The sequence below is a fragment of the Rhodamnia argentea genome, chromosome 8 (genome assembly GCF_020921035.1).
Source record: "Rhodamnia argentea isolate NSW1041297 chromosome 8, ASM2092103v1, whole genome shotgun sequence".
Taxonomy (NCBI): domain Eukaryota; kingdom Viridiplantae; phylum Streptophyta; class Magnoliopsida; order Myrtales; family Myrtaceae; genus Rhodamnia; species Rhodamnia argentea.
The window spans coordinates 9,404,757-9,424,775 of record NC_063157.1 but is presented as its reverse complement, the minus strand read 5'-3'; the positions used below and the strand labels follow the sequence as shown (position 1 = coordinate 9,424,775).

Genomic DNA, 20,019 nt, shown 5'->3' with positions numbered 1-20,019 from the left:
CGACTGTTTTTGCCAAGTGATGTAATTTATGTCTAGATGCTGAAACAGCTGAAAGCGTATGTTGCTCGGTTCTTCTTTACGCTTAAAGCTTTGTATAATCATTTTCTGAACCATTCGACTATCAAAATTCCTTGAACCTGTGCACGCATTGACATCATACTCAAGCAACAGATGCAGGTCAGACTCCTTCAAAGGCATGAACTTTATCGTAGTTGCATCCATTACTGGTTTACTAGATTCTACACGAGTCGGTTAGTGTAAATATAACGCTGGCCAAAACCAAAAGAAAAGAAGAGGGAAAACGCTGTTTATTTAAGTTATTTTACAGGATAAGTGAAGTTAAAGTCTTAAGACTTGCCAAAATTTATCGCGAAAGTGTAATTAAATTTTAAATTTTTTTAGTTAATTTCTCCCTCCTATGTGATTTTTTTTTCTTCTCCAAATCAGTAATATAATACAATCGAAAGTGTAACCCCTAGTGAACTGTCTCATCATATCGTATCACTTCAAATTTCCAATGGTAGTATGGTATACAGTAAAACTTTCAATCCCACCACATGATGCATATGCTGAACGGAGTCTGCTTTCAGTTCGACCGTGGTGGAAAATCCTTCGGAGAGCGTTTTACATTATTCGAACGTTCCTTTGAGTTTGAGGCTTTACATGAAATGTAAAACAATAGAAAAATACAAGAAGTTAATTTGTGTCATTCAGTCGTTCCGCTTCAAAATGAATGTCATGGGCTTAAATGCAGCCAACACCACTGCGACTTTACACGCGATAAATCCAATCATCCCTGCAATGAGCTCTTCGGACGTTAATGCCACAGGAACCTGACCTGCGCTGTACTTGAGTACTCCAAATACAACAGCTGCTGCCAATGCCAGAGTTGTTATTGGACCCTTCAACTGACGAAACACTTGATCAACAGAGTTCCTGGAGATTGTTGCCGGAGTGGGCAATTCATCTACAGATCTTTGCAATATCAGCAGATAGACAAATCCTCCAAGCCCACCAGTTAAGAATGCCAGAGCAGCTTTCTCACTCGCTGAAACAGACGCAACTGCTGTGCCGACAGAGACCAGTATAGCATCGTAGAGTAACAAGGAAAGCTTTAGATCTGCATATTCCTGCATGCTTTCCTCATTGGACATTTTAGGACTAGGAAAAGTTGATTCCCGCGTTCTATTGCTCAACAAGGTGAAGGGTTCTCCAGACAATTCCTTGACAAGGGAAGGTCTAAGTTCGATCATGGAACTATCACTTCCCTCCCCAATTAAAATATCCTCAGCTTGAAAATCATACTGGTAACCCCCATACTGTGTTTCTTCTGCAGTGTGCTCCTCCAATGATGGTTGACGTGCATGAATAATAGACAGAGTGACACCACCTAATCTCCATTGGCCTGATCTTCATAATGAAAAAGGAAGAGAAAGTTGAAATTGATAACAGGATCATAAGAAGGAAAAAAAGCTGATGCTGTTAGGAAAGTTAAGTAGCATGACTTGTTGCATTTTTGACTGACGGGAAGACATTCCTTGCAAAATCATTAAAAAGACATGCTAGTGGAGTTCAACAATCATAGCAACAGAGCGCATCAAATGACTAGATGGTGATGTTTACAAATGGAAAGTTGACATGCTGAGTGACCACTCAAAACTAAACTGTCCAGATTTACTTGCATATATAACCATAGACCTATGGAATGTCTATGAATATATATACATGTATGAATGTATTATCCTTTCATCAATGTACAACAATTCCAGGTTAGGCAAACCTGATTCAAGACTAATCCAGAGAGCTTGAAGTCCTCCAAGCTTGGGTCCTTTAAAAGTGAATTCATCAACAGAAGCTCTTTGAAAATGAAGAATGTCATGATCAACTTTCTCTTGCCGTTCCACTGAAAGATCAGTCATTGGAGTTGCAGATAGCCTTTGTAATAACGAATGTCCATGTTCATCGATCAAGCAGAGCAGAATTCCAGCATTGACATCAGTTAAACCTGAACCATACATCCTGCTCGTATGTAGCTTAATCTTGTACAAGGATTGAGAATTGCCAACATCGCCGAAAATCATTTTCTCTTCTTCTGGGTGTCCTGAGCAGAACTTAATCTCTGTGGTTGGAAAAAGACGCGAAGGTTTTGCATAGTCCTGAAAATCTAAATGCAGAATACATTCCAAAAGAAAGGGTAAACACACGTCCGAGAAAAACAGAAGAGAAGCAATTAGATTATCTCAATTTTTTGAATATCTGTTACTCCAAACTGCAAATAAGTTAGGACCTTGCCAAGAGAAAAGCAGTGGTTGCAATTGACAAGGGGAAAGTTAAACACGTGACACCCTTATGATTTAGGACACGTGATCCTTTTGGGGTTTCGGCTTCAAAAATTGCAAAGCATTAAGCAACAACGTCCTACGTTCCATGAAGGACTGCCGCTGGCTTAGGGAACAATAATAGAAATGTGAAAGTAGGAGCTAGTCAGCCCTCTTCTCAGTACCACTTGTTAACCAGTAGATTAATTAAGTTCAACCCTGCCAACAAAGTGAGATGTCATGCCTAATAACTTTACAAGCAATATATCCTTTTTTGTTCCTCAAGACTACACCATGAAGACTATTGATTAAAAGTTTGAAGGGCGGCTTGATATAGAGGTCTCCTATGGAGTTCTTGACTGCAACTTTAGTCAGACAAGGCTGCAACTATAAAGAAATATGCACAGTGCTTCAAGGCTTCTATAGGCTCTCCCTTCTCTTACATGATTTTTTCCAGACAACACTGAGGGGAGATATTAAAGAAAGACACACTTTACACGGATGAAGGCTGCTCACTTCCTATTTTTTACTGAAGAGGGTATGCCAGTCATTTGAAACAATTTTTTATTGTCAAGGGTGAAGAAAGAGCCGCTAAAGGTGCTGAAGTAGAGGCTCCCAGGGACAAAAACCAGCCGGCCCACCTCATCCAGCATTGCAACAGTACACGTCATTGAAACCCCTACACTATTTCGAAGATAATTGAAGCACAGTTCATGCCGCATATGAAAACATAACTACCAGAAGAAGGCAACTGAAGCAATCCCTGTGTAGCTTTGAAAATTCTAAAGTACTAAAAACGTGGACAAACCCAAGGAAAGTTGTCACTGACTACCACATCAGAGCCAGCAGAAAAAGCTACCACAAATTCTTCACACTGTAAAAGCAGGACATTTTGTAGGATTTACAAAAGAGCAGCTCTAAGCTTATTAACACCGGTTTATAAGATTGGTCTACTAAGTAAGAGATGCATTAGATAGAGAGTAGCCCTTCAAACAAATGGGCCATATCCAAGAGCAATAACAGTATGAGACATCGCAATTTTTGTAAACCAGTCTTAATTAGTGTAGCATTTCCCTTTACCAAACTAAGTTACGCCGAGTCTTCGGATTTCCCAGAATGGAAAATGGCTCTATTCAATTAACGCAACAGAAGATCACAGTAATCTGTAGTTTCTAGTCAAGCCAAGCTGAAATCTCCAGAATTTTCAGTATCGGCAATCTTTTTCACTTCCATTCCAGAGAAGTCGAGGAAAGAGGAATACCCACGGCCAGTAATGTCCCCTCCCCCCCCAAAAAAAAAAAAAATCGACCACAAAGAACATGAATCGTGGAAGCTCCAAAATCCAAGATTCATGTTAGAAACCGAACACTCTTCCCACAACATGGTGGAAACAGGCACGAACAAGGGATGATAATCGGTGAGGAAAAAATACCTTGAAATTTGGATAGCTTGCAGCGTACAGCACCATAACCGCCGCAGCAACCGCTTCGGCAACGAAGCGGCACGGTGGTCGGGCTAATTCTGATGCCAGCACGGCCACTGCAACCATGTACTGCACCAAAAGCGTTTCTTGGCGAAACCATCTCCATTGCTGCCATCTTTCTGGGAGAGAGAGAGAGAGAGAGAGAGAGTGGGGTGGAAAGAGACGGGAGATTTTCCATAGAGGAAATGCTGGACTACGTCGTTTCGCATATGCGCGCAGGTAAAGCCCATAAGGCCCAATCACCATCGATATCTTAGGACTTGAAATATATAGTAAAGCCCATAAGGCCCAATCACCATCGATATCTTAGGACTTGGAATATATATACACACGTGTATATTTATTTTATATTTTAATTATATTTGACGAGGGAGGTTTTGTTAATTAGTGTTTATCATTAAATTATTTTCTTATGTATATTATAAGTATAACTATTGGCTTATCCTAACTATATTCTAAACTTATTTATATGAATTTTCTTTAAAACAGGGGTTTTGAGCATTAATGATGTGCACTAAATTTGAACTACGGGTATCGAGTGGAGCCGTTTTCTCAAAAGAGAATCTAGAGCGGGCTTTATCTTAAATGAGGGCATGATGTGCACTTAATTTAAAAAATAATTATCCATTTTATTTGATGATGTGGATTAATATATCGTGATTTGAACTGAATATCTTAGGCGGACCATCCGCGTGTGCTTTTCTTTAGTCCGCCATTCAAACTTACTGGATTGAAAGCAAAATAAACAAATTCAAGTTAACTTGAACTAATAGAACGATAATATTAAGTACTTTCTATGGTTTAAGAACTAAATTGAATATGTAAGTGGAATCGCATTGAACAAATTAAAAGTTCGCGGGCGATATTTTATATTGTACTAAAGTTCATGGACCACGTTGAGCTAATTAAAAATTCAGAGTCGATAATGCATATGAGGTCAAAGGCCGTAGATCATTTGTATACTAATTGGGTCCATACACGTGTAAGTGGGGCAACATTGTTTTAACAATTGACACCTGATGTGATCCGCCGAAGTTAGCTGCTCACATTTGATTTCTATTACGTCTTTAGTCAAAGCTTTGTCCCACGTGCTTGTCCCCCGTTGTCGTCTTCCTAATTATTTAGCTTTCGTAGAAATTGGACTTCTAACTTCTAAGATATTTTCCCACGTTTTCTTGTCATAATAATTCCACGATTTTCATGTTCCAGCATCATCGACATCGTCTGTCGGACCCCTTTTGCTAGCTAGCGGCGTGCTTGAAAGGAAGCGAACGTGTTGATCAATTTGTGCAATTTTGTATTAAGTCAATGCGAAAACGGAGGTCAGAATATACCCAGAGAGATTCCCGTGAGAATCTTCAATTCTCCGTTGGCGGAATCGAAATAGCGAATCTTGTTGACAAGTCTTTGCCCACTTGCTTAGATTCTACGCAGCAACCATCGCTTCCAAATTTGAATTTGATTCCTCAATAGGGGAATCTATACCACGAATATATTTTGTACAATGAATGTGGCAATTTGTAAATCTCTGCTTAGAAAGAGAAAAAAAAAATACTAGAAGTAATTATTGTCGAGCAAATGATTGCATCAAATTCTCCGAATTACTCTTTTAATTTTCAATTTATCCTCCTTCAAATGGATAGATATTATAAAAGCACTCCTTCTTGGATTTATCACCCACATCGATACATACTGTATAACTATTTCTTACACTTTCATCGTTTGAAAAATTTTGCCTGGATTTCACGATCCACCTGTTATTCTCTTGATTTGTTTTCCTCCCGTCTTGAAATCCCAATAAAAATCCAATGAACATCGATACGAGAATCTCAATTATCTCCAACGCGATATAACACCCCTCTCTCCTTGTTTTCAGTTATGTTCATTTGTTTTGAATGTTATTGTTATGATGGCAACTCCCTCATGATGATAAAATGTAATAAATTAATGGAAAATATTTATCAAAAAATGGACAAAAAGGGAAACTTTTCTTCAACCAAGGGAGTGAAGAATCGGGCGCTGTCTCATGATGGGTTTGACTTTTCAGTCCGATTGGGATTATGATGTTACAGCTGCTTCGATGTGAGCTGGAGCTGAGGAGATGACTGATTCTCGTGGTTTTGAATATCGTTGTTCAATTTCGATTCCCACAAGCGGATTTCTCTGCTTTCGATTCGGTTCACACTTGTCGTTGTCGTTCACATATGATCTCGTCTCGGCGTTTCTTTGGAAGAAGATCTTTTGCCCAGGTTCCAAAATTCGACTCATCATCTCTGTATTTCCTCCGCCGTCGTCGAGGGAGAGGATGGGGAAAGAGAGCAACCTCCTCCATCCCCACTTTCTCTGACTAACAAGCAACAACCATCTCTCTCTCTCTCTCTCTCTCTCTCTCCCCGCCCGCCCCCATGGAACCCGAGATCCAGCGGCAGACCCCTGTAACGTCGCCGGAGAAGTCCCCTCCCGGGCCGGACGCCGCCGCGGTTCTCCCCGTCGACGCCAGACCAGCGCCGGCGGCGGGCACCCGGAAGACGCTGACCCTCATCCCCCTCATCTTCCTCATCTACTTCGAGGTCGCCGGCGGCCCGTACGGGGAGGAGCCGGCGGTCCAGGCGGCCGGGCCGCTGCTGGCCCTGGTCGGGTTCCTGGTCTTCCCGTTCATCTGGAGCATCCCGGAGGCCCTCGTGACGGCCGAGCTCTCCACGGCGCTCCCCGGCAACGGGGGGTTCGTGCTGTGGGCGGAGCGGGCGTTCGGGCCCCTCTTCGGCTCCCTGATGGGGACGTGGAAGTTCCTGAGCGGCGTGATCAACGTGGCCGCCTTCCCGGTCCTCTGCATAGACTACGTCAAGAAGCTGTTCCCGGTCTTCGAGTCCGGGTGGCCGCGGAACGTCGCAATCGCGGTATCCACACTGATGCTGTCCTTCCTGAATTACACCGGCCTGACGATCGTGGGCTACACCGCCGTCGTGTTGGGCATTGTTTCTCTGATGCCCTTCCTCGTCATGTCTTCAATCGCGATCCCAAAGATTCGGCCTCACAGGTGAGTTCGTGGTAATTACTGTAACATATCGTCGTTGTACTGAATTGTAACTTAGTTAGGTCAGATTCTCAAATGCCAGTGATGTAATGATGCATTAAATTCTTGCTCGTCGCAGATGGCTTAGCTTGGGACAGAAGGGAGTGAAGAAAGATTGGAACTTGTACTTCAACACCCTCTTCTGGAACCTCAACTTCTGGGACAATGTCAGCACCATGGCAGGGGAAGTCGACAGGCCGCAGAAGACCTTCCCTGTGGCCCTCCTAGTGGCCGTGGTCTTCACCTGCGTGGCCTACCTGATCCCGCTCTTCGCCGTGACCGGCTCCGTCTTGGTGGACCAGAGCCAGTGGGAGACCGGGTTCATGGCTGACGCGGCAGAGATCATTGCCGGGAAGTGGCTCAAGGTATGGCTCGAGATCGGGGCGGTCCTGTCGGCGATCGGGCTCTTCGAGGCCCAGCTCAGCAGCAGCGCGTTCCAGCTCCTGGGCATGGCGGATTTGGGGATGCTGCCAAGGGTCTTCGCGGCCCGGTCCAAATGGTTCGACACCCCCTGGTTGGGGATCCTGTTGTCCACGGCCATCTGCCTTGGGTTCTCCTACATGAACTTCACCTCGATCATATCTTCGGCCAACTTCCTGTACAGCCTGGGGATGCTGCTGGAGTTTGCGTCCTTCCTATGGCTGCGGAGGAAGATGCCGGCGCTGAAGAGGCCGTACCGGGTCCCTCTAAGCCTGCCGTGGCTGGCGGTGCTGAGCCTGGTGCCGTGCGGGTTCTTGGTGGTGATCATGGTGTATGCCACAAAGGTTGTGTACTTGGTGAGCGGGCTCATGACTGTGGGCGGGATCGGGTGGTTCTTCCTGATGAGGTTCTGCAAGTCCAGGAAGATACTCAAGTTCAGCAATGGTGACATTGGTGAGGTTCATGAAGAGGATTGAATAGTTCAGACAAATGCCATTTAGAATCATAGAAGAAATCTGGGTAAATAGAAAAAGATTTGTCTTATTTAGCTGTATCTCTCCTTCCTAGACATGTTTCAAGATCTCCATGTTGTAAATTCCACGGATTCATCCGGAAGCAAATGAGGCTTGCCCTTTCAGGGACGGGATTTTCCGGTTCGGAACCAGATCCAGTTCACGATTGTACCTCCACCATTTCAAGGAGCCGGTTGCTTATCGCGATTTGGGTCCACTGTTGGTTCGGTTTTAGCGGCGCCGGCGATGCTTAATATTCATTCTCAGTACATTGACGGGGTGAAAAAAATTATTCGAGTTCATAGGATTTAGTCTGAGCATCTTTCTGATGCAAAGGTTGAATGATCGTAATTTGTCAACCCATTGGATGCAACGGGGCATTGTCTATAATGTAATTGAGCTCCAAGGGCCTAAGCAAACGACCCAATACGATTCTATTGTACCGATATGTGCCTCCCACAACAACCTCAGAGAAAAAAACATAGAGTGAATTCGTAACATAGCCAACTCCAACCAAACCGGCCCGAAATGAGTTCAGGTCAAAACATGCGCACCTCCCAAATGGCTTGGTTCGACTCGGGTATCATGAAAGTCTGACCCGATCGGAATCGCCATTGACACCTGTATCGTCAACCCCTACATGAACAACGGGTGACGGCGACTATGAGTGTTGGACGATGGACACAGTAGCAACGGGGCGTTCATGGGCCAGGCTTTTGGTACGAATGGATGACAATTGGATGGACCGGAACAATTCGATCCGATCCAAGTCGGTGGAGGGTTAGGCTTGGAATTGCAAGATAAGAAGTGTTTTCGTCAATTCTTGTATCGCACTTAAAGGAAAAATTATCAAAAAAGGCCTAAAATCTATTATAATTATGCTAATTCAGTCCTAAACTTTTTTTTTTTTGCTAATTCAGTCCAAATATTGTGCAATTGTGCCAATTTAGTCTATTTGGCCGGTCGTTGTTGACGTGTTAAAAATTTAAAATTATTCTCTTATTTTTGAATAATTTTTTATGCCTTTTTTTTGTTGGCCCAAAGACCCTTCTGCCGGTCACTGGCCCTTGGGTGAGGGATCATGACCATTGCCAAGCCGTAGCTAGATTCACAAGCCCTCCACCAGGGCCTGACAGCCTCCTGCCGACGCAAACCAAAAGAAAATGAAAAGAAAAAACAGATAGAAAAAAACTATTATAACAAAATATAAAATTAAAAAAATATTAAAAATTTGTCACGTCGATACCCGTCGGTTAAATGGACCGAATTTGTACAATTGGAAAAGATTTAAGACTAAATTGATAAAAAAAATTTAAAATTAAATTGGTATAATTATAACAGGTTTATGGTTTTTTTTTTTAAAGTAATAGTCCAACTTAATGAGTCAAGCATGTCGTTATCGAACAATTGACATGATGACATTACTTAAGATTCCACAGATTCCGTTCAGACATGTACAACTTTTACTGTTCATAACTTTTTGATCTAACACCCCACATTTCAGCACGTTTATTATTGCTTTGCCCAATGTGGCCCCTCATCAGCACCCGTCTATTCTTGATTTGGACTGAGCTATTTCCAATGTACTTTTTTGGGAAATATTCAAAAAAGGGCCTGAACTTCTCTTGATTTTTCAAATAAGGGCCCAAAGTGAATTATGTTTCAAATAAGGGCTCGAAGTAATATAAGACGTTTCAATTGAGGGCCCGAAGTGGTTATAATGTTTCAAAAAAGGGTCCGGCTTAAAGGGTATTTTGGTTATTTCACATTTTAATTTTTTTATTATTTTTTTTTTTTTCTTGATTAAAAAAAAAATATGCACAAAGGAGGGTCGCCCCTCCCGCCAGGTGGCCGCCCCGCCCGCCGGTGGGGGGTCGGCGGGCGCGGCGGCCGGCGGGGTCGCCGGGGACCCCGGCGGCCCCAGCCGGCCGAGGCGAGGGCCTCTCTGCCCTCTCCCCGGATCTCGGGTGAGGCCGGCGGTCCCCGCCCGGATCGGGGGTCGCCAGCCGTCGCCCATCGGCTGGTGGGGGGTCGCCCGGTCACAAAGCGGGAGGGGCAAAGGGAGGGGCACCCTCAAGAGCTTCGAGACGGACGGCGAGTCCCCGGGCGGCTTTGGTGCGAGCTCGCCTCGAAATGCCCGAGCGAGCCCTCAAGAGCTTCGGAGAGGCCATGGAGGTCGATCGGGATCTGCATGCGGTGGTCAGAGGCTGCACAACCTCCTCCTCCTCCTCCGCTACCGCCGCCGCCGCCGCCGCGTTATCGGCGAGGGAGCATCGCCTCGAACCCGCTTCCTGCGCTCCCTTCTCTGCAGTGGAAGGATCAGATTCGGTGCCCTTCGAGACCAGGAAAGGCATCTTTCTGGAGGAGCTCCACGAGCTTTACAAGCCCTTCTTGCCCCCATATGAACCTCTGCTCTCGCATCGCAACAACCCCGTCTCATCTCCTCTTGCGGTTGAAGGCGCGAAGAGCTCCTCGAGTGCTAATCCGATGCAAAAGAGGCCATTTCAGAGTGCTTCTGCAATTGCTCCTCCGCCTCCGTTCAAAGCAAGCTCTCACGCTCCCGGATCCAAGAAAAGGTACCATCTTTTTTTTTTTTTTTGAAACAGATAACAAAAATTATAATAAAAAAAACTAAATAAGTAAAAAGACTAAAATACCCTTGAATCAGGCCCTTTTTTGAGATTTTAAGGCCATTTCAAGCCCTTATTTGAAATAGTATTCACTTGAGGCCCCTATTTGAGAAAATATGAGGACTTCGGGCCCTTTTTTGAAACAATGTTCACTTGGGGCCCTTATTTGAGAAAACATGAGGACTTCGGGCCCTTTTTTGAATTTTTCCCTACTTTTTTTTTGTTTTATCGTTTGCTTTTTAGAGTACATCTTTCTTTTTCTTTTCGTTTTTTTCAATCTTTGTAATTAATGCCAAAGGTGGCAAAATGGGTCGCAACAAATATATTTACTCGTATTTGCTGAGTTGGGTGAAATATGAAATGCTAAAATTTAAAATATGCATTGCAATGAGTCTAATAACGCGAAGCCCAATTAATGATGGATTCTAATGGGTTTGTAAAGAACCCAATATCAAACCCATTTAATTAGAGAGTGATGCCCTCCATGGTGTTCGTCCTCTTCCACTTCCGATTATCCACGGGATCGGAGCAACTCTCCTCCCCCTCCCTTGGCTCTAGGGCCGCCTACCTCGCCACACGGGTCGGTGGTCTCGAAGTGGTAGATTTTAGCATTAAGTGTCTTTGTCACAATGATGCTCGAGCTCTTGATGCGATTGTGGACCAACATGACCATGGAGGCTGGCCCATGTCTCTTGAAGTTGTGTCGGAGACCTCGTTGCGTGTGCCATGTCCACAAGGTCCGGCCGGAGTCCCTCATGGCTTGACTCCGGACCTCGGTGCATGTGCATGAGTCCCCAAGTGTCTGATGCCCAAGTCAATGGTACTCGATTGAGGTCTATTGAAGCGGGCTTGGTTCTATCGAGGTCAGCCCCAGTTACCCCGCGGACGGGTCCACAAAGGCTAATCAAGTCCCTCGAGGCCAGGTTAAGTGCACATGCCTAGGTCCCCGGCAGCCATACCCAGGTACTTGGCTCCCTCACCCAAGTTAGTGGTGCCAGACCCAAGTCCGTCGAGGCTATTTGAGGCTAGGGTAGGACCTTGGGGCCCATGCTCGAGTCCCTAGTGGCCAGTTTCTAAAGTCCCTTAAAAACAAACTTTTGCACGCATAAAAAATCGAACCATGATCTCCAACATGAACAAATAACAACATGACCCATTGGCCAATACATTCTTTTTTGTGAAATGGGGTAAATTTTATATTTTATAATAAGTCAAATAAAATGGGCCTTGGAATCAACTAATTCCCAATTGTAAAGTATCTTTGTTTCTGTCCGTCAATGCGACGCTCACCCAAGTCTCCATGTCGTTCATGTGCTGCGTGAGGGCTAAGCACCCGAGCTCCCCTATCAATTCGGCGAATCCGTTCATGAGGCGACCATATTCTTCAGAGGCAAGTATTTAAGGAGAAGATTTGCTAAAAGTTGAAGTCTGGGTCGGGTGGGGCTCGCTAAAATCATATCACGTAAAGAACGAATCAATTTGGCCCCGAACCATTTTCAAACTCGACTCGACCCACTTGTTTGGCGGATCTAAATACAACTTCTCCAAATGGCTCGGGCTTAACCAAGGCTCTTTCTCATGTATCCGGGGTTGCGAATACGTTCTTTATTCATCAAGCGACTATAATTTGGTCGAGTCCGAACCGTTTACCGCAAGTCATGTGCCGACTCAGACCAAATGATACAACCCCTCACGCATGGAATTTTACACAACTTGCACGATGATTTCATCAGCAGATTACTACCAATTTCTATTGGCGGGTGCGCGACCGCGAAGTTTCGTCACATGTCCTCCTCCACAAGGATTCGCAGACGCATTTTCTAATTATTAAAAAAAAACAATTTTTTTTTTCCAGCGAATGAGAAAATAACAAATAAAATAGATAAAGATAAAACAAATAAGGGGGGGATTGCGTCACCCATGACGGGAACCCCCGCAATTTCAGGTACACATCGCCATCTTTGATCGCACCAGCGTGTGGGAGAAGCTCCTGTGCTCAAAGCAAAATCGAAAGAGACCCTTTTTCGAAGAGCACGCGTTTTGAGCCGAAGAGTACGAAATCACGAGGGAGTTTGAGGATGACAATAAAAAAAAATGCCTTTTTTTTTTTAATCCGCATAGCCATTGAAAATACGGCATTTCGTCCCTCTTACACATCGATTTGTTGGTAAATTGAGCTTTTCTACCGGTGTTTGGTGATTTTGGGCCTTTTTCATCCTAAAAGCTAGCTAAAAAAATGAAATTTTTCCTCAAATTTGTAACTTGATCACCAATTCCTTCCACAACCGATGCGAGATAACTCCAACAATCAGAATTGTGATAAGGACTTTGCAAGACTATCCGTATACACAATTGAGAAAATGACCAAAAAAGTCTTAGACATGTTATACTTGTGTTGAAGTTTGTTTATAAAGCAAACAAAAAGTTATCTTTTCCAATCTCACATGGGATGGAAAGAACAATGCAAGTCTCTTTTTTAATTAGAAGGCTACTATAATATTTCAAAATAAAGAAATGGGCAAGTGGGCTAGACCTCACTATATCCGCGAGCGGATGCGAGATTGTTAGGCACACTTAGGATTTGCGAAATTTGATTATAATATCTTGGCAAAACAGTGTGACTCCTCACTTAGGAGTTGCAATTGTTTTTTAATATTAGTTTTGAACTTTAATTGATTAATTATGTCCAATAGTTACAACTCTTCAGACTTGATAGCTTAGACATGAATAATTACATCCGTATGAGTTAGCAGTTTCAAACCTTCGAAAAGTTGCAATCTTGCATATAAAAACTGTTTTCGGAAATTAAAAGGTGTGATCGAATAAACTGTTTTGGACACGAAGAGTTGCATGAGAATTAACTATTTTTTGGACAAGAAATAAGTGTTCGTTTCTCGTTGTATATTCAAGTGTTATGTTCATTTTCATTATTATTCTTCTTCAATTTTTATTCTTTTCAAACAAGAGAAGTACAACCTTCGTTTCCAATTGTTTTTTAGAGAGTTCTTGGAGAATTATTAGAATTGATATTTAGTATTCTCGCTTGAGACTCTATTGTATTCTGGACGATTTTTGCCGGTAACCATTAATGACGTTTTGGGGCAAATAATTCCTTAAAGAGAATGCTATCACGCCTCAGAGTCCGATTCTTTTGTTCATCCCATTCGATCATATTTTACCAATAACTTGTACCGATTTAATTCTAAATTTATTGCATTTGGGACATCACCCGGTGGACTTCTCGGATCAAACAAGATTTGGATTTTGTAGAGGCATGAACGCTCATGTCACGTGAAGATTTCCTTATTACAAGCCATCGGGCCCATTTTGGGGAAACGCTTTCGTAGTGACGACCTTATAATTTTTTTTTTTTTTTTTTTGTGGTCGAAACGACCTTATAATTAAATTATCTATTTTGTCATGTATTTCATCATTTGTCAAATCTGAACAGCTTTTGTCCATCTCTTATCCTTTTTCCTCTAGACATAATTCACGTGGACTTTGATACCGAAATTTATGGAAGAGAACTAGAGAAGTTCAAAAAGACAGTGCTAACAAAGAAAAAATAAGAGTAGAGTTGCTAGGTCGAAATTTAATTTGATTTTTTCCTCGTATACAACTATAAAATTGACTAATTTAAGTGTGTGTGTATATATATATTGCGATATGAAAGGCTTAATCTCACGTCGTTTGAGCATGCGCAAGTGATAATGTGTACATGTCTGGTTATGCAAATAGGTGAGGCCGTCTATGCAAGTGACTTTGATCTCACAGATGACTTGTGTCATTTGCGCCTAATTTATTACTTTTTGAGGTATCCGTCAAAAGTGCTCGAGGAATAAAACCTGAAAATTCTAATAATTACCTATCTCAGTAGTTACATTTGATAAATTAATTCGGGAATGTGGATTATCCAGTTTCATGAGATAATAAATGCTATGGAGAAGAAAACCAAGCAGAAGGGAAATATAAAACGATGACCCAATGTCTAAATTGAGGTGGTAGAATAGTCATGGATCTATCTTTAGCACGAATTAAGGTGGCATCTAATGAACTCTTTACAGAATAGGCTGGCGTGGGTATAGAAAATGAAGCCCAAAAAAGATGTGCACTGTCATTTTCGACTCCTCTTTAATCAAGGATTGAGATTCTCTCTCTACAGTTAAGAATGAACATTCAAGATTTATAGCCCAAAAAGCATAAACCCTAGGCCCTAATTTCTTACCATTTTCTCGCTTTCCTAAACATTGTCCAAACCCGGTATCTACTAGCCCTTGATCTATGACCCCATTTGCTTTCTGATCCTAAGCGGATCGAGTGGGGTTGTCTTCCCGTGGATCACTTTTACTTTCAACTACTCTCGAGTCCCTAAAGTCCAGTAGAGCTCAAATATTCGGAGTTAGCTTGGAGAAAATTGAAATTTTAGTTATTGGTAAGTTCGACCGTAGGATCAGAATTTTGTGGGTATATGTCTAGATATATTCAAATGTTGGTAATAGTAGTATGTTTAGGGCGCCCATGACGACATTTCTATTTTTTGATTTTTCGATTTTTCTGTTGTGGATAACATGTTTGGAACAGAAATTCATTTGGTAACGCAATTTTATTTTTCTTTTTTCAAGATAAATTTTTGGTCCAAAGGAACAGAAATAAAAAGTAGAAATTTTCTACATTTCTATTTCCGGAACATAAACAGAAATAAGAATTTTTCTTATTGTTCATTCATTCTCTCTCGCGTGCGGTCTTCCTCTCTCTCGAGTCCCTACCACCTATCACCATCCACCAGCCGCCCGTCGCTCGCCATTGGTCGCATGTCTCGTGTATTTTCCATCGGCCGCCTCTCTCGCGTCCCCGCCGAATTCCTCTATCCGTCATCTCTCAGCCGCCGTTGGTCGTTCGTCGATCGTTGGTCGCCCGCCACTTGTCTCGAGTCCTCGGGCGCCGGTTGCTGGCTTCCAATCACGGTTCTCATGTCCCAATCGCCGGCTGTTGCTTGCCGGTTTTCGGTCTCCATTCGCCATAGCATCGATCACCAGCCGCCTCTCACACGTCCTTGCTGCCGGTGCCGCGCTGTTGTTCGTTGTTCTACGGTCTTCGTTCGGCGTTCGCCTGTCGTCGCCCGCCGGTATCCGTCTGCTCGTCGTCGTCCACCTATCGCCGGTCCCCGGTTTGATCCGTCGATTGCTCAATCATATAAATTTTATGTTGCTATCAAATGAATTTTTATTTTGGAAATAGAAATTTTATGTCGTTATCAAATGCTTGTCTATACTTAAAAACTTGTCCAAAGACTAAAAATAGAAAAATCTATTTATTGCCAGAAATAGAGAAAGAAAATGGTTTTCATTTGCGCTCATAACATTTTTGTTTGTGTTTTGCGAAAGTAGAAATATCTTTTCGACATTATGGGTGTAACTTGCTTAAGTGTCTATATATATATATAGGCTCCGAAGAATTACTCATCACCTGCCCCATAAACACTTAAAATTTCTAAAGCAAACACCTCTTGGGAATGGAAGCTCGTCATTTCTGTGAGTTGATCCCGGGTTTGCCGGACGAACTCAGCCTTGAATGCCTCTCACGGCTGCCGCACACCGCCCAGCCAGCTGCTTCCGCCGTCTGCCGCCGGTGGCGCCACCTCCTCCAGAGCCGAGATTTCTATCATCTCCGGCGGAAGCTTGGGCACACCCGCAAGCTCGCCTGTCTGGTCCAGGCCCTCCCCAGTGAGCTCCCGCCGGGCGGGCACAAACCGGTCGGACCGCCCGGCTACGCCATCACCGTCTTTGACCCGGAGACCGGGACATGGGATCTGCTCCACCCGCTTCCGGACTACCCGCACGGGCTGCCGGTGTTCTGCCATCTCGCGAGCTGCGACGGCGAGCTGGTTGCCCTCGGCGGGTGGGACCCGGCGAGCTACGAGCCGGTGGCCGACGTCTTCGTGTACGACTTCGCGGCGCGGCGGTGGCGGCGGGGCGCGGCGATGCCCCGGCGGACGTCGTTCTTCGCCGTCGGCGCGCACGGCGGGCGCGTCTACGTCGCAGGAGGGCACGACGAGGGAAAGAACGCCCTGAGGTACGCGTGGGCGTACGACGTGGGGTGGGACGAGTGGGCGGAGCTGGCCCCGATGAGCCGTGGCCGGGACGAGTGCGAGGGGGTCGTGGCGGGGGGGTCCTTCTGGGTGGTCAGCGGGTACGGGACGGAGGACCAGGGCGGGTTCGAGGGGAGCGCCGAGGTGTACGAGCTCGGGACGGGGGAGTGGAGGCGGGTGGAGGGGGTGTGGGAGCCGGGGCGGTGCCCGAGCTCGCGCGTCGGAGTGGGAAGAGACGGGAGGGTGTTCAATTGGGCCGAGTGGGACACGGCGGTCCGGACGGGGACGTGCCGGGTCGAACTAGGAGGAGGGCGGACCCTGGTCATGGGTTCGGCGTTCGAGGGGGCACCGCAGGGATTCTACATGGTGGAGGGGCAAAATGGGAAATTGGAGAAGATCGACGTTCCCGAAAAGTTCTCTGGGTTCGCCCGAACCGGGTGTTGCGTTGAAGTTTAGGTCATTATAAAAATTTAAAAAACGTGCGTTTTATGTTCAAGTGTGCACTTTTTTTTTTTGGGTCGGTGATTTTTTTGGCCTTTTTCCAGTAAAGTCAGCCAGTTTTTGTTTTCAATCCGACCCTGCTCTTGGCGTCATCCATCCAGGACTTAGGGTCTGTATGGTAATACTCTAGAAAAAGTATTTCTATTCTCAAAGTATTCATAGAACACTTTGGGAACATAAACGCTTATGGTAAAAAATTGTTCTAAAAGTGTTCTCGGAATACTTTTGAGAAACAAAACACATTTGGAGTAAAAATGAGAAACAAAAAAAACTTGTTTCTGGATTTTGGAACACTTTTTAGAAACAATTCGAGGGAAAGCTTGTGCAAGCCACCATCGTCCACCATCGTCGGCGAGGAGTTGAAGCGGCCGCCGTCGCCCGTCGCAGGTTGCCGGTCGCTGCCGCCGTCGCTTGTTCGCAGCCGCCACCGGCCGCTACTCGTAGCCGCTCGCCGCCGATTGTAGATCCTTCCTTTTAGTGAAAAAAGTGTTTTTTTTTTGTACTTGCCATACGCGTTTCTGCTCTAAAAAATCGTAATTGGGAACAGAAACACAAAAAAATATTTTTATTCCAAATATGTTCTCGGGAACAAAAACGTTACCATACGTACCATTAACGTCGGACGAAAATTTATTGTCAAAACTCGGCCATCATAAAAAAAAATAAAAATAAAAAAGAAATTGTTTAAATCTTTGGGCCGAGCTTTTTCTCTAAAATGCCCTCATCCCATCTGCTCAAAAAGTTTTCGATCCCTCGTGGCCTTGTCACGCACCCAAGAACTGCAAAGACGCATGATCGTGATCAGGTTTAATGTTGACTTTATCGAGAAAAGATGTTATTTTAATTGTGAAACAATAAGAACATCGGTATGATTTCATAAATGTTAGGTGTTCAATACAATATTAGATTCAAAGTAAACTATTGGAAAAATTCCGAACAATAGCTTGAAGTGCCAACATTTTTTTAAATAAGAACTCGAAGTGGCCATGTTGTCTCAAATAAAGCTTGACCTCGCTTTGTCCTTTCACATTTTCTGATTTTTTTCATTTTTTTTTATTGTTTTGTCCCTTCAGTATTGCCGGTGGCCAGTCACGGGCAAGGGGTAGGCGAGGGTCGCCCTTGCCTACATCTAATGAGGGTTGCGACTATTGAGGGCTCCTGGGCAAGGGTCGGTGAGGGACCCTCGCCGGCCACAACAAAGAAAAAAAAATATGGAAAAAAAGGAAAAATAATAAAAGGATGAAAATGCTATTGATTAGTCAATGAGGTCCGGCCCTTTTTTGAGACCGATATGGCCACTTTAGGCTCTTATTTGATACAAGATCAAGTTCAGGCCCTTATTTGAGAAAATGATGGCACTTCAGAACTTTATTTGAAATTTTCCTCAAACTATAAAAAGCAAAAGATAAGCAAAAAAACCTAAAACTGTAAGTCGTTACAAAATTATACTAACTACTATCTTGAATTTAAGGTTTATTTGGGACGTTTAATGTCCCAAATCATATTCCATTAATCCAAAAACATGTCCCAAAACTACACCTAGTATCGAGTAGTATAGAGAAATCTGTATGGTTTTTGTTTGTTGAGAAGAAGAAAACCCCATAGCCTTCTGTTAGCCCTCATTAATCAATGAGTTAGATGTGTTGGAGTGTAGATCATACTCCTCAATAATAAAAAAGCACGCGAGTCCAGCTCCACTCTGAGCGGGCGGGGGTCCAGGAGAACGGCCTTAGTGCGGGTCTCAAGGGGGCAATGCCTCTGGATACTAGAGAGTTTTTATGAGTTAAACCCATATTTTTCCATTGGTAGTTTGAGTTTGAGTCCATAAATAACTATTGTTATATATACTCCTTTTCATTTTTAATTGAATGATGTCACAAAATATACAAGGTGCTAATTATAGTGAAATCCTCTAGACGTAACTCTAATTTAAGGGTGAACCAAGATAAAATCCCGTATCTCGATTTTTCGAAAATGACAGTTTGAATGCGGGAAAATGTCGAAAATGGCGGTCTGCGGGCGTAATTGGTTATTGCAAAAACTGACTCGGTGTCCAATGTTAACAAAGACAATTTATCATTCGAATCATGGTGAGGGACACTGGACATCTCGTACACACAAAAAAAAAAACCTTATATATGTGCTTGTACTTCATTTGTGTTTAATGGAATGAGTGCTTTTTCTTTAATTATGTTTTGTTTCAATTATCCTAAGCGGCCCGCGTGGTTCACCGGCTCCACCGAAAACTCTTATTTGTTGAAGCGGAGCATAGCGCGCTTTAGGCGCCGAGCGAGAAAGGTCTCTCTTCTTTCCGTTATCTTTATTCACTGATCTAAAAGCCAACACTTGTTTTCTTATCGATTCCAAGGGCGGCGGTGTTCTTGAATGGTCTCTATCCGAACCGAATTCCCACTTAAATCGGGCTACGCCTATCTAGCTGAGCTGGGTGTCGGGCCTTGTATGAGCTGGCGATCGGCACAAATTCCGCATTTTTCTTCGGCCCTACAAGGAACCCGATCGGCCGGGCCCGGCACGTGGATCGGCGCGGTCCGATGGCCAGCTCCTTTCACTGCTCACTGGCGTTGTCTAGTCACCGCCGATCACTTTCGTCCGCACTCCCGCTCCAATAATGCCACGATCAAAACGTTAAAAGGAACGTGCAAAGCGACCATGCCTTTCTGCAAATTGTTACGAAGAGAAAATGCGATACCGATGGTCCCCGATGGTCACATGGAGCACGCATGAACAGTTGGATACCACCCAAATTGATGACTGATCCAAAACGCGAGTCGTCGAATGTCCAAATCCAAATCGGGACCGCGCCAGCGGGTCAATCATGTCGTGTCGTTTTACCAAGAGGTTTCCTCGATCTTTCACTTTGTCTTCGACCTTTTACTGAGGTGTGGATGATATTTTGTGGTGGTTGAATCCGATTGTAGTACTCCGTTCGTTTCGCGAAAGATGAATAATTTAAAAGGCATTTTTCTGAAAATG

At 44.0% G+C, this 20,019-nt stretch overlaps 3 protein-coding genes across 5 annotated transcripts; 2 read left to right on the top strand and 1 right to left on the bottom strand.

Moving 5' to 3' along the window:
• Nucleotides 1–486: 486 nt before the first annotated feature.
• LOC115736591 lies at nucleotides 487–4,002 on the bottom strand. The gene is made up of 3 exons (XM_030668359.2): nucleotides 3,751–4,002; nucleotides 1,781–2,164; nucleotides 487–1,405 (listed from the first exon to the last, which is right to left on the bottom strand). Exons 1-3 carry the CDS (start codon nucleotides 3,977–3,979, stop codon nucleotides 711–713), a joined length of 1,308 nt encoding a protein of 435 aa, XP_030524219.2. The 5' UTR covers nucleotides 3,980–4,002; the 3' UTR covers nucleotides 487–710.
• Nucleotides 4,003–6,185: 2,183 nt separating this feature from the next.
• LOC115736589 (probable polyamine transporter At3g13620) lies at nucleotides 6,186–8,020 on the top strand. 3 transcript variants are annotated; one of them, XM_048284404.1, is made up of 4 exons: nucleotides 6,186–6,265; nucleotides 6,302–6,838; nucleotides 6,954–7,769; nucleotides 7,809–8,020. In XM_048284404.1, the coding sequence occupies exons 1-4, from the start codon at nucleotides 6,207–6,209 to the stop codon at nucleotides 7,819–7,821; spliced, it is 1,425 nt and encodes a 474-aa protein (XP_048140361.1). In that variant the 5' UTR covers nucleotides 6,186–6,206; the 3' UTR covers nucleotides 7,822–8,020. The 3 variants fall into 3 exon arrangements, with proteins under 3 accessions (XP_048140361.1, XP_048140360.1, XP_030524216.1); XM_048284403.1 differs by having other exon boundaries at nucleotides 6,186–6,838; XM_030668356.2 differs by having other exon boundaries at nucleotides 6,186–6,838; nucleotides 6,954–8,020.
• A 7,865-nt stretch (nucleotides 8,021–15,885) lies between these two features.
• Nucleotides 15,886–17,039, top strand: LOC115736739 (F-box/kelch-repeat protein At2g44130-like). Its single transcript, XM_030668563.2, has one exon. It carries the CDS (start codon nucleotides 15,949–15,951, stop codon nucleotides 16,978–16,980), a length of 1,032 nt encoding a protein of 343 aa, XP_030524423.1. The 5' UTR covers nucleotides 15,886–15,948; the 3' UTR covers nucleotides 16,981–17,039.
• The last annotated feature ends 2,980 nt before the right edge of the window (nucleotides 17,040–20,019 follow it).

Coding starts and splice junctions, on each gene's coding strand:
- LOC115736739 (XM_030668563.2), top strand. CDS start 15,949: ATGGAAGCTCGTCATTTCTGTGAGTTGATCCCGGGTTTGCCGGACGAA.
- LOC115736591 (XM_030668359.2), bottom strand. CDS start 3,979: ATGGAAAATCTCCCGTCTCTTTCCACCCCACTCTCTCTCTCTCTCTCT. Junction 2,165..3,750: donor CAAGCTATCCAAATTTCAAG/GTATTTTTTCCT, acceptor TTCTGCATTTAG/ATTTTCAGGACTATGCAAAA. Junction 1,406..1,780: donor CTGGATTAGTCTTGAATCAG/GTTTGCCTAACC, acceptor TATGAAGATCAG/GCCAATGGAGATTAGGTGGT.
- LOC115736589 (XM_048284403.1), top strand. CDS start 6,207: ATGGAACCCGAGATCCAGCGGCAGACCCCTGTAACGTCGCCGGAGAAG. Junction 6,839..6,953: donor CCAAAGATTCGGCCTCACAG/GTGAGTTCGTGG, acceptor TGCTCGTCGCAG/ATGGCTTAGCTTGGGACAGA.